The sequence below is a fragment of the Mustela nigripes genome, chromosome 5 (genome assembly GCF_022355385.1).
Source record: "Mustela nigripes isolate SB6536 chromosome 5, MUSNIG.SB6536, whole genome shotgun sequence".
NCBI lineage: Eukaryota > Metazoa > Chordata > Mammalia > Carnivora > Mustelidae > Mustela > Mustela nigripes.
Genome location: NC_081561.1, coordinates 92135062 through 92148287, shown reverse-complemented (window position 1 = coordinate 92148287; position 13226 = coordinate 92135062). Strand labels below are relative to the sequence as shown.

At 37.6% G+C, this 13226-nt stretch overlaps 1 protein-coding gene across 5 annotated transcripts in view; it reads right to left on the bottom strand.

Annotated features, from left to right (window-relative positions):
- Positions 1-13226, bottom strand: part of UTRN (utrophin) — a 501914-nt gene that overhangs the window by 369283 nt on the left and 119405 nt on the right. For all 5 annotated transcript variants that reach the window (XM_059400879.1, XM_059400881.1, XM_059400882.1 and 2 more), the window contains 8 exons: positions 12011-12103; positions 10699-10776; positions 10253-10345; positions 8921-9093; positions 6236-6351; positions 5406-5566; positions 1818-2021; positions 702-883 (listed from right to left, as the gene is read on the bottom strand). In XM_059400879.1, coding sequence (XP_059256862.1) covers positions 702-883; positions 1818-2021; positions 5406-5566; positions 6236-6351; positions 8921-9093; positions 10253-10345; positions 10699-10776; positions 12011-12103 — 1100 coding nt within the window. The remainder of the gene's footprint in view (positions 1-701; positions 884-1817; positions 2022-5405; positions 5567-6235; positions 6352-8920; positions 9094-10252; positions 10346-10698; positions 10777-12010; positions 12104-13226) is intronic.

The window sequence follows — 13226 nt, the reverse complement described above, 5'->3', positions numbered from 1 at the left end:
ACAAACACACGTTAGCCCCACTCCTTTTCCCCTTTGCAAAAGCCAAACACATGCTCCAGGCACCAAAGAAATGGGGCAAGGGAATGCAGTCTTGTCTAACCATTGGAAGTACCATTCAGTCTTTAAATATAGAAACAAGCACAAAAACTTTTACTTTCTTCCTAAATGGAGTCAATTAAATGGAGCTGAAGGATGCAAATCACAGCCCCCCTCTATTCATATCAGAATCATTGTTTCTTCAATCCGGAATTCCTGCTTATTAAATAGGCGGAAATTGCAACGGAATGCAGCTTGCTCCTTATTACACAATACATGAAATAAAATGAACCAGGGGAAAAAGAAACTACTCTAAAAAAATGTTACATGATGGAATTGTAGATAAATACTACATAGTTCTGTCTTCAGATAGAGTTCATGGCTGGCTGATTTTAATGCCGTGAAGAGATAACTGTCCATATGAAATGTCTTCTCCTTTTTTGCTCATTTCTGTATTCCCAATCGTTACCTTCTCATTTGGTTAACACATCAAAGAGGAAACAAACATCACACAAAATCCCAATAACGGTATAAAAGGAAAAGTGCAACTTTTACAAGGCAAGTTCTGAAATTATCTTGTCTTCATAGACATGCAGGCTTTAACCGAGCTAAACTGAGCAATGCAGCCGATGGGATAAAGTGTTAGTTTCTTTGCTTCCACTCACCGGGACTGTCTGTCCATACTATCCACCCTAAGTGCCTCCCATCTAGCATTTAGCAGGGTCATTTGTTCCTGAATCTCAAATTCCTCTTCATCTGACAGAGTTCCTTGTGTTATCAGCTGGTTTCCTGCCTGTAGGACACTCCCCACACTGCTCTGGTGTGCTGTCAGCTCCATCATAAAAGCCTAGAAAGGTACATCATTATGATTTGTGAGCTGCTCATTGAAGAAAAAAAAATCTTAATAAATTGTTAATGCCTAATATCAGTGCTGCAGAAAAAAGTAGCCATGCAGAGTATAAATAAAGTAGACTTTGATCCAATGGTTGAAGCGCTGAGTATCGGAAATAAGCAGCTGGCTTAAGTAAAAAGGGGAACAGATCAAAGAGGACAACGTTACATCTGATAATACCAGCTGTTTTTAAATAAATGCTGGTTACGCTACTGATTGTGAACATGGAATTATGAGACAATAGAATAAGTAAAACGCCATGCTCACCCAAGAGGACCTGCTTCAGGAAGATTACCGTTTCTAATATTTTCAAATCAAAATAGCAAATAAAACCCATCTCTTAATACACCAACACTTCAAAAAAAAAAAAAAAAAAAGAACAAAACCTACTTAATCAAAAGAAATCTCCATATAATCAAATCGTTACACTACGAAGATATATAGTCTCAAAACAATAGGAAATTTTCATTATATAAAATTATACGGGAACACTGGATAGGATACTTGCTTAATTATCTGATAAATGAAAATAGTCGCTTTCTAGGGGGCCCTCAAAACCTAAAGATTTGGTGTATCGATGAGCCATACGGTATTTTAATAATATAACTCTTAACTTCAGAAACAAGCAGTACAACACATTAATTTTTGTCCATGGCTCCACAGAACATACAAGCCATATGAGACTAAAATCTGAAATCTAATTCCAATGCACAGTTACTCACGCACACCAATTTAAAAACCAAGTCCTATTTAAATATCGCAAGTCCTAAAATACACCATGACCTTCCTACGGAGATGTCAGTAAACAAGCAACATCAGGGTAGAGCCCCTGATTAAGGCACAGACACCAGGGTTCATACAGCCTGTCCATCAGCTACAGGTTATTTACTTCATGGGTAGCAAACTGGTCTTTGACTTCTTCCACATCATCAGAAATGTCATCCTGCTCCTGGAAAGTGTCCTCGGCGGAAAGCAGCCAGGTCAGCACTTCCTCCAGCGCTATCTGATAGCTGTCCAGATCCATGTCAACCTCAGTGACTGTGCTAGGGGTTTCGGCTCCGGGACTCTCATGCTCCTCCTCCAGTGCTGAGCTCTAGAAAAACAAACCCAACAGAACACCCACAGGCATCATGAAAACAAGAAGGTGTTCAACAAAGACGCGCTGTATGGAGAACATTAAGGTTCCACCATGACTTAGGCATTCATCCAATTCTCAGGAGCAGGGCACGCAATGCCATAAACGGAGCAGGAGGCATTTATGAAGTGTGCCGGGAAGGCAAAGAGGACAAAAGTAGAATGCACTCATGGATTCTGTACTCATGGAAATTTTAATATAGCCAGAGAGAGATAAATAACCCACATGAATCACTTCTGAACAAAAATAAAATGGCTATTAGCAAAGTTATAAATTCCATGGATCCAACAAGGGATGCTATTTGAGTACACTAAGGGCTAAAATAGGAAAGTTTTGTAGCGGATCTGGAACATGTTGGGCCTTGAAGGATGGATATAATTTAAAGAAAAATAGATAGAGACTGGAACACTGCTTTGACCCCCAGTTTTACTTAGTTGCACTTTGTACTGCATTTTAGACACTGAAACAAAGTGACACATCCAGACTGGTATACCAATGGTATTTTTTGAGGCAACGGTCCTCGGGTGCGTGCGTGCGTGTGTGTGTGTGTGTGTGTGTGTGTGTGTGTGTTGTGTGTATGGGGTTGGGTTTCAGGAAAGACTTCTCTGAAAAAGTCCCAGTGAACCAGAAAAGACAGGAAGCTTCCATGCACATAGGAGGTGCAGAAGCATTTCATAGACAAGAATGCACATGAACAAAGTCTCAGAGAAGGAAAAGACAATGTCCGCCATGACTACAGAGCAGCAGCCAGAGAGGAACTGACTGCAGAGATAGTCTGGCTCTTGAAAACAAAAAGAGACGATGAGGCCTTTAATTAGCATGAAGGCTGGAACAGAAAGGAAACACACACCAAAAACATTCTGATGGAAGAACCAAACAGACCCAGTAAACCACATGCAGGAGTTAAAAAAGTGAATCAGGGAGCACGCAGATGAAACACTGGATAATTAAGACATAGATGGTGCCAGGGACAGAGAAGGGGAAATGTGATGAGCTCTGGACCTAAAATCCTCAAACCTTGGAGACAAAATAACCCTGGATATCATTTAGTACCAAACCTCTAGACTACAATGAGGATACCTGAGCACAAGGACAGTTAGCAACCAGCCAACAGTCACTTAGATGGGCCCTACGATCCCTGAGGGCTGAGGTGGAAGGCATTATTTAACTGCCAATGTTCAGAAGGTATTAATTGAAACATGAGAGGAGACTTTCAACTGAAAGTGTGATTTACAGAGAAATGCAAGAATTATTTACTGACTACCTAAGCCCTAGAGCATATGTTTGTAGGAAGAGCCAGAGAGGAAGGCTGGCTATCAGTATTCACTGGAAAGGAGCGGGTGGCAAACTCTGTCAAAGAGTAGATAGATGATTAAAACTTAGCCACATTTCATTTCTTCGGTTAACTTAATTCAGCCTCTATGGCACTAATGAAAGCAGGAAAATGTTAATACACTTGCTCTTAATCAAACGGCAAATGGCTTCTCTAATTCCTATCATGGAATCTTGAGAACTAAACAAAAATGATGATTTTATCTACACATAATGAAAGGCAAATGAAATTTCCTTCCTTTTTTAAGAATGGCTCTAACTGCATGAAGTAAAATATACTATCTTTTTAGTGAAAGGAACCCCGATCTAATAAAGAAATGATTTTAAAACCAAAAGGCAACCTCAGAAGATTATCTGAGCCAATTAGCAGGGTGCATCATTAATGACAGATAGCTATGTTACTCAAAACAAATGCTTCTCAGCATTCTTTTCAGTCAGTTATAAAACATTAGGGCTTTTCTTCAGTATCACTCGATTTTCAAAACTACGAAAGAGCCCTGGGTTCAAAAGCTGGCCCATCTCTTGCCCTCTTTCCTTCAGTAAGTTATTTTCTTTTTCTGTAAGTCATGCTATTTTTTGAAATGGGGAACATAAAAGAATTGGTACCTACCACCCATAGAAAATCAGAAATCAGTAAGTAACCTCTCCGAGCCCCAGAGAATGAAAAACAAGTGTTAATGCCAATTCAAGACCATTGTCATTAGATGAGAATTAACATTCCTTATGAAGGAACTTTTTGAGTGAGGATAAATGCAGTGCCAAAACTAATTTAGAAGGAAAAGTTATAGTGATGATAGATAGCTACTGCCTATTGAATGTCTATCAATATCACTGTAGGTACTTTGACTCACCTTTATAAGTGGGTGGTTTTATGCAGATTTTTCAGCTAAAACTGTGGTTGAAAAGGTAAGTAAGCAACTCAAAACAAACTGTAACAGGAATGAACTTTGAGCTTCCAAGCCCATGCTTTCTAACTCTCTAAAATGTATTTATTTATCATTTTGAAAGCCATGTACATCCCTTAGTTGCTGAGTTGGCTAACACGCTGGACCAAATGACTTTTGAAAACGTTGTGTCCAACAGTGAAGATTCTCTCATTTTATGAATTAAGACAACTGGTTAGGACGTCTGAGTGGCTCAGTGGGTTAAGCCTCTGCCTTCAGCTCAGGTCATGATCCCGGGGTCCTGGGATAAAGCCCCACATGGGGCTCTCTGCTCAGCGGGGAGCCTGCTTCCCCTCCTCTCTCTGTCTGCCTCTCTGCCTACCTGTGATTTCTGTCTGTCAGATAAATAAATAAAATCTTTAAAAAAAAGAAAAAAAGAGAACTGGTAAGACTACAACAGAATAAGAAAATACAGATCGATTCAAGACATGATCAGTCAGGAAGAAAATTTCATGACTTTGTATCTTCCCCCAAATATACATTTATATCCTGGTGAATAAAACCACTGGAAGCCCTTAAGTAAAAAACTCAGTAGCCTACTGGCAATTACTCCTCCTAAATGAAGGGGAAATAAAACTTACATTTTGATAGCCCTTGTGGGAATATAATGATTAAAACCTTTTTCTCAGTGGCAAAAAAAAAAAAAAAAGGAGAAGAAGAAAGAAAGAAAGAAAAAAGATTAGTACTTGGAACACACTAGGCTGATGTGGGAAAACCATCTTCTGCACATGACAACAAAGATAAAATGAACAGACAATAGGAAAAGGTAGGTTCTTAAGCCTATCGTGCAGCAGAATGTTCACAGCCCTGGAATCTAATTCCAGCCTTATTGTCTAAAATAACGTATGTTCCTTCTCAGTAAAATCAGTTGAGCCACCGTTTTCCATTACACGCTGTTGACATAGGATAGCATGCTAACTGATAAATGGAACTTCTTATGCCTTTGTAAGCTGAGAGCCCAAGATGTTCTCAGTCAAGAAAAGACTCCCCTGAAAGTGTTTTAATCTAGTACCTAAGAGAAAATAAATATGGCAAGTCAAACTTTTTAATAAAAATTGACCTGTACCTGTATACTAATCTCTCCTTCTTCACATTCTTTCTTATATTTCCTTGGGAGTGTCTCCACTTCACGGATGGCATCTAGAGTGACTTGCTGAGGAAGCACCTCAAACAAAGATGTTAAATACATAATTATGGATTTCTTGTCAGGAAGCTGAACAGCAACATCTAAAAGTGGAAGAAAATAAGGAGCAGCTTAAATTAGATGTCAAAAATATGTGAATTGCTCAATATTCGCTATAAAATAACTACCTTTAGTACCCATAAACAATACTAGTATATAATCTTTGCAATACCAGAACTCAGTAAATTTCTAGTTCATATAATAATAGATGAGACAAAGGCAAAGAAGATTATTTATTTTGTTCAGTAAACTATTTCTTAAAAATCTCCCTAAAAGCTTCCCAAAAATGTTCAGATAAGCTACCACTTAAGATGACACAGACTTTACTTATAATATGAAAAGTTTAGAATTCAACTCTGCAATATCTGTAACTAAAGTTTTTACATTATATGCAAGATCACATAAAAATGCACTTTAATTAAATAAGACAAATATTGAACTGTTTCTCTAATAATTGTATTTTCTTAAACTTTAAATCTTATGGTAGTATAAGTAACTATTCTCCAATGATGTAATTAAATTTCCCACCAAAGCATCCTACAAATTAAGTACAATAGTATTAATAACTAGTCTGCAATGAAATGGCTTGCACCATACTTCAAAAGAAAAAAAAATCCACAATTCTTATTACTCTTTCTAAAAAGGAAAAAAAAATTTCAAGTACTCAAAATTGTAGAGCAAAATTAAGATCGAAATTAAACACTGAGCAATACCTTCTGGATCTAACAGCTTTTCTATTCCCAAATAAGTTTGAGCTTTGCTGAAGGCATGTTCAAGTCTCTCAATTGGGGACATTTTGACAACTCTATCCCAGCTGAAGAGATCAGGTCTGAAAATTACAATGCAAATAAAATGAATGAAAATGAAATATATGGACAAAAGTAGTCACTGTTATACTTTAATACATTTCAGTTTTAGATTATTTTACCTGTGAGTTTAAATGAAAAAATTTTTATCTTTTATATCCCAAAGGCTTGTGAAATATATATTTTAAAGTAATTTACAACATGAAAACAATGGATAAAACATTCTAAGTTTCTTGTGTTAGTTAAATATGCCTATTAAAATTTTTGAAGTAACCACAAAAAGATTAGAAATGGTACATAATATTTCCCAAATAGTAAAGGAAAAAAAGGGAAGAAGAACCCATCCATATAAGACAACAAAGAAGAAATAAACAGAAAAGTTAAAAGAAATAAGAAGCTTAAAACAAGAGGTAAAAATGAACCTAAATAAGTTATCACAATCAATGTTAATGGACTAAATTCTCCAACTGAAAGACCAAGATTGGCAGAATAGAAAATCCAGCTTTGATGTGCTCATGGGATACTCCTGCAACAAACCCTGAGAGAATTTTTCATCAATCATCCCCCTCTATACTACTAGTGTCTAGTATTTCCTTTCTGCCTCAATTTTCTCTTTTTAACCCAGCAAATTGGACATTATTGTTGCTCTGACCTACCCCAAAACTAGTCATTTTCTGTATACTCTATCTGTTCTTGCATCTTAGACCCACTTAATTTCTGGGCTTTGCCTGCCCTGCTGCCATACCCAGTTCCTCCTCTGACCTCATCCCTAAATACTCCTCCTACTCCTTCCACTGCACCCACTGACTTCCCAAATGCCGGTCCCTCATTCCCTCTTGCCTGATATATTTTACTTCAGCATGTTTACTATTTCTAAATACTATAGGGCCTACATTAACATTTTTTAAATTGTCTTCCTCCTTCTATTTGAATGGAAATTCCAAAAGGATCAGGATTTTTGCTTGTTTTGTTCTCTGCTATACGGCCTACACATAGCACAAAGAAGGCACTCCACACATGCTTGCTAACTCAATTAAGTAATAGTTGGGGAAAACCTTTGGCTAAAATTAAAGTTCTTTGATAACATCTCTAAATCAGCTAGGAAGAGAGGCCAGTCCTTTTAAACTGATAAAGAAGAAGTGAAAGACACTTGGGTATGGGAGTTCTTTAACTAGATAAAAAGTATATGAAAAAAGCTACAGCAGACAGCAGTCTTGTGGTAAAATACTGAAACTACTCCCTTCATTATGTACAACAAAACATTCTGCTTACTATCACTAATTCAAATCAATACTGTATTGAAGGACAAGGCAAAAATGAGGGGGGAAGAGAAGAAAAGAGAGAAGAAACTTATGATTCATGGATAGTAAAAAAAAAAAAAAAAATCCACCCTACAGAAACACCCAATTACAGATATGTTTTTGTAAAATTTATAAAATTTTAACAAGTTTCCAGATCTAAGATGTAGAAAAGTCAACTGCTTTTTTTACATATCCGCAAAAAACATACAGGAAACAGAAACTTGAAACACTAAGTAATTTATAATAGCAACAAAATATATAATAAATTTTGCCTTTTACATTTAAATCCTTGATACATCTGGAATTACTTTTGGGTGTGGGAGGTAAGGATCCCATTTATTTATTCACATATGGGTAACCAGTTGTCCCATACTATCTATTCATCTGCTTATCTCCAACATCAGCTCAGGTGCACAGCAGGATGGAGCTATTTCTGAGTTCCTTATCCTGTTAGACTGAACTCCATGAAACTGCCATTCTTATATGTCAAAACAGTCAAATGTTTGCAATTTTACATTATTCAGACCATTATTATATTCATGTATTTATAGCACTACATATATAGTCTTAATAAATATAGCCTCATAACTAATTTTATTTCTGTCTCAGAGGCACTTCAACCTGGTTCTTCCTCAGGAGGGTACTGGCTCTCCTTGGGCCTTTAGTCTTTCCTACAATTACATGTTTTATGAAAAAAATCAATTGTCTTTATTTGAGATTGCATTGAATTTATAATTTTTTAAAATATTTTATTTATTTATTTAACAGAGAGAGATAGATCACAAGTAGGCAGAGAGGCAGGCAGAGACAGAGGGGGAAGCAGGCTCCCCTCTGAGCAGAGAGCCCGATGCAGGGCTCGATCCCAGGACCCTGAGATCATGACCTGAGACGAAGGCAGAGGCTTTAACCCACTGAGCCACCCAGGTGCCCCTGAATTTATAAATTTATAGAGTTTTCCTTTTGGTATAAGAACAGAAACACAATCCACTGTATATATTACTGGTTAGTGCTGAATGGGTGGGATTGAACTATATGAATTATTTTACATTTTTTAAAACTTATAAATATGTAGAAGAAACCAAGGACACTGCACTGTGGCATTTGAATCCTATGGAAATGAAGACTCAATGGGTATTTTCTGCCATAATGTTTCTTTTCTTAATGTTTAAGCATGTGCAGAGAGGACAGTGGTGGTAGTGGGGAAGGGACTTTAGGGAGGAATAGTAAGGGAGAGAGACAGAGAAGAGATACAAATCTGTAAGGCCCACATCTAAGTAAGGACGTATCTCACTTGTGTCGGTGGAGCACGGCATTAAAGGCAAGTCCATCTGTCCAGCTGGTGGTGAAGTTGAGGACATTGACCTGGCTGTATGGCCTAGTAGACTGGCGTACCCAGCTCAGTAAGATCTTCTCACTGTTTGTCTGTTGCAAGTCTGACATGACATCTTTCATGACGTCCTTTACCTGTTCAAAAAAACCATGCTGCCTATAACTTAAAATAGTTGCCAGTCTCAAGTCTAATAATAATAATAATCAATAACCTGAGTCTAATTATGAGAAAATACCGGCCAAACCAACATGGAGGGGTATTCTACAAAGTAACTGTCCAGTACTTTTCAAAAAGCTCAACATCATGAAATACAAAGAAGGACTCAAAAACTATTCCAGATTGAAGAGGACTAAAGAGATGTGACAGATAAATGTAATGCATGATTTTTTTTCTTTTTCTTTTATAAAGGATATTACCAGGGCAATTTAAAAAAATCTCCCTAAGATGTATAAATTATGTAATTGTATTGTTTTTATACTATCTTCCTGATTTTAATAATTACATATTATTTTAGTATATAATACAATTATATGTTTAACAGTATTAGTACTATATTATATATTGTATATGTATATTATGATATTAACATTATATTCTAGTTATATAAGAGAATTCCTTACTTTGAAGAAAAAGGTTTTTACAGAATACATTCTGAAGTATTTAGGCAAGGAGAAACACAGAAAACATAAAAGTATAGATAATAACTGTCAGCATTTGGGGAATCTGAATAAAAGGTATCCAGGAATTCCTTAAGCTATTTTTGCAATTTAAAAAAAAAACAGAAATTATGTCAACTTTTTTAATTTAATATTTTCAAAAAAAGATAAATTTTTTTTTCTATGCCAGGAGAATACAGCTGTTTGTCAGACTCTTTCATTCTAAATTACTCTGAGTTAAATTGTGTCCCCCACAAATTCTTTGAGTCCTAACCCCACTACTGGCAAATGTGAATTTGGAAACAGGATCTCTCATGAAGGTAAAATGAGATCCTGGGGTGGGTCCTAACCCATTACTACTAGAAGAGGCGATCAGGACAAAGACACACACAAAGAGGGAATACCATGAGGACATAGGAAGAAGGCAGTAACCCACAAGACAAGGAGAGAGGCCTCAAAAGAAACCAACATTGTTGACACATCGAGCTCAGATTTCTAGCCTCCAGAACCGTGAGAAAATTAATTTCTCTTGTTGAAGCCACACAGACTGTGGTACTCTGGGATGCAGCCCTAAGAAACTAACACACAAATGATACATGTCCCATTTCTATTAAGAAATAATTGAAAATTTCCCCACCTGCCAGTGCAAAATGATACTCCAAAGTAATCCCAAAGTCAGTTTGTGATTTCCATCAACAATGTCAGTTCCTCCTATATTCACTAAATCCACCTATTAAGAAAAAAATAAAAACAAACAAAACTCTCTTAAGACAATTTAGCCACAGAAGCCCAGACTTTTGTTTTAGTACCTTTGGACAGCAGTATAAGTGAATGATAAGAGAAATTTCATTTTAGAGAAGCAGATATGCCTAATTCTCAAAAATGTATTATTTATACAATAGATCAATAAAGAAATCTGAAAAAGCATGACTCTTCCCTCCCTTACAGAAAAGGTTCAATACTTAATGTAAGAAAAATGTTTCCAAAAATCAGCTGATGACAATGCACAGAGCAGGTGGCTGGTTTGACGATAAATAATCTGGATGGCACCAACGAACCCCAAAAGTCACACCATGAACTTACATTGTTCTGATGTAAAACCTGCAGCACTCTGTTGACATTATTTAAAGCATGGACCCTTGTGGAGCCACGTTCCTTCGGCTAGAAAACAAAACGTGACATCAAATGAGACCGACTCTTCACATTGCCAACAAACAGGGACACTCAGGTGTACAGAGAAGCTCAGCCTGCAGAGCCCCTCTCTGCCAGGAGCTCTGGCTGGCTTCTCAGGCCACCACGGAGGCTCCTCGTGACAGAATGCAAATGACCTCACCAACATCCTAAGATAGTAGATCCCTCACTTGCCTGAATCCTAGCATTCAAAAAATAGCAAACCTGTTTAGTCCTACCCCCAAAGATTATCACTTAGTGATTCTGGGGTGTAACAGGCATTTGGAATTTCTACAAGATTTCCTTGGTGATTCTACCATGCAGGCCAGTTTAAGAACCAAGGCTTCCAGGAGCCAGTTTCTTTTATCTAAGTTGGGATGGACTCAGGAAGACTGAGAAGTCATGTCACCTTCACACTGCACCGGGGGGGCACAGAGCAGGAAGGATTCAGAGGCACTGTCTCAGGTTCCCAGGTGACAAGGGCCCAGGGGGAAGGCAGGAATAGCCATGTGGGGCAACGTGATCTGGAGGCTTCTTTCTGCCTCACTGGCCCAGGAATCTTATCTGAGAGAGGGATCAGCCTCTCCAACAGGTATCTCACCCACTGCCTGGAAGGCAAAAGGCCAAGTATAACACCTCACACTTTGGCAAGAAAGGAATTCATCTTCAGGAGTACATTTCTCTGTACCTTCTATACTAATTCTTCCTCTAGTGTTAAAGTTTGTACCCATAAAAATGTATCCTCTTCAATAGCGGAGTTCTTTCTGTGTGAGTATAGCACATAAAGTAATAGATTTGGGTTTGATGAAGAAACAAAAATAATACTGAAAAACTGAATAAAAATAAATGCCATAGCTTTTAACAACTCCTTAAGATATTTATTAAATAACATTTAAGTGCGTTGTCTATAACTAGCATCTTCTAAAAAACAAAAAGTGTGTTCTCTACTATTCAAAACAGTATGCCCTCTTCCCCTAGCCATTCTTCTTTTGTAATTCTCTCCTGGGCTCCCTGGGAGCAATAAATATAATAAATAATCTTATCTTTGATAAAAATAGAGCCCTCAATAAAGCCTAATAATGTTCTATCAAAAATTCACTGAAATACTTTTTTTTTTAAATGTTCCTATTTGGGCCTGAACATTGTAAGTACCCCCGAGGGTCTTCAAGTCACTAATGATGAGAGACACTCCGTTCATCTGGTTCTCAAAGAAGACTCCTCTCACCAGTGATGTTCCTGTGAGGCCTTCCAGAAGATCCAGGAGCTTCCTTCCATCTTGGAGGTCTGTGAACATATCATTGATGGGTGGTTTTCCACTCTATAAAAGAAAATGTTAATTATGAATTTCTTCAGCAGCAGAAATTCCATACCTATGTGGCAAAGAAATATTTTTTCCAATTAAAAGTCTGGATGGGCAGCAGATCATTCAGCTTGGCCTTGTATGGAAAGAAACATAATTACAGGGAACTCTGAAATCCATAACAAATGCTTTAAGCTGAACAATAGAAATTGCATTATTTCTTATATAAATTGCATTATTTCTCACAAAGGGAGTAAATAAAGCCAAGGCTACCGTCCATATGCCTTGACTATGGTCTATATCCCTGAGAAGGAATGAAAGAGAGATGCCCTGAGCAATATAAATGGGCACACAGCGCCTGGGTGCAGAGGACATGACATGTGTGTGGATCCTATCATTCCATCACCACACTTCACGCTCACGGTCTGACGGAGTCTTGCGGCATTTCCATCACAGCAACACGTCCGTTTGTTCATAATTTCATCTCTCCAGTGCTGCACCTATACTTCTCACTATAATTTCTAAACAACAGTGACACTTTGGGCTCTGTGTCTAAGTAAGGCACCAGTCCAGTATTTCGAAAGGCAAAGCTTACAGAATTCCTAAACTTGCAATCCTAACTGATAAATAGCACCAGCTTCCAGCGACCAACATACCCTGTGTCTGATGCCAGAAAATGCCACCCATTGACAGGCAGATCCCCTATGATCTGACGGCTGTATGCAGTAGGGAGATTACTACACGGAACATCAGGAAACCTCCGTTTCAATTCCAGTTGGACCATTAACAAACCAGTAAACCTAAACCAACCTTTTAACCTTCCTCTTCATCACAGGCTAAAATCTAACAAATAATATTATGTGAAAATGTCTAGACAACTATAGAGCACAATGTACTAAGTGTGACATCACTATGTTGTATCAAATTATCCCCCTTTAATCTGAAATCTCCACAGAGATAACAGTCTGAGTTCTGTCAAAAATAGAGATATTTTGTAACTGATAACTATTTCATCTTTTTCACTTTTCACTTTAAAAAAAAACATAAACAAGGGCACCTGGGTGGTTCAGATTGTTGAGCGTCTGACTCGTGGCGCAGGTCACGATCTCAGGGTCGTGAGATCCTGAGATGGAGCCTAGCG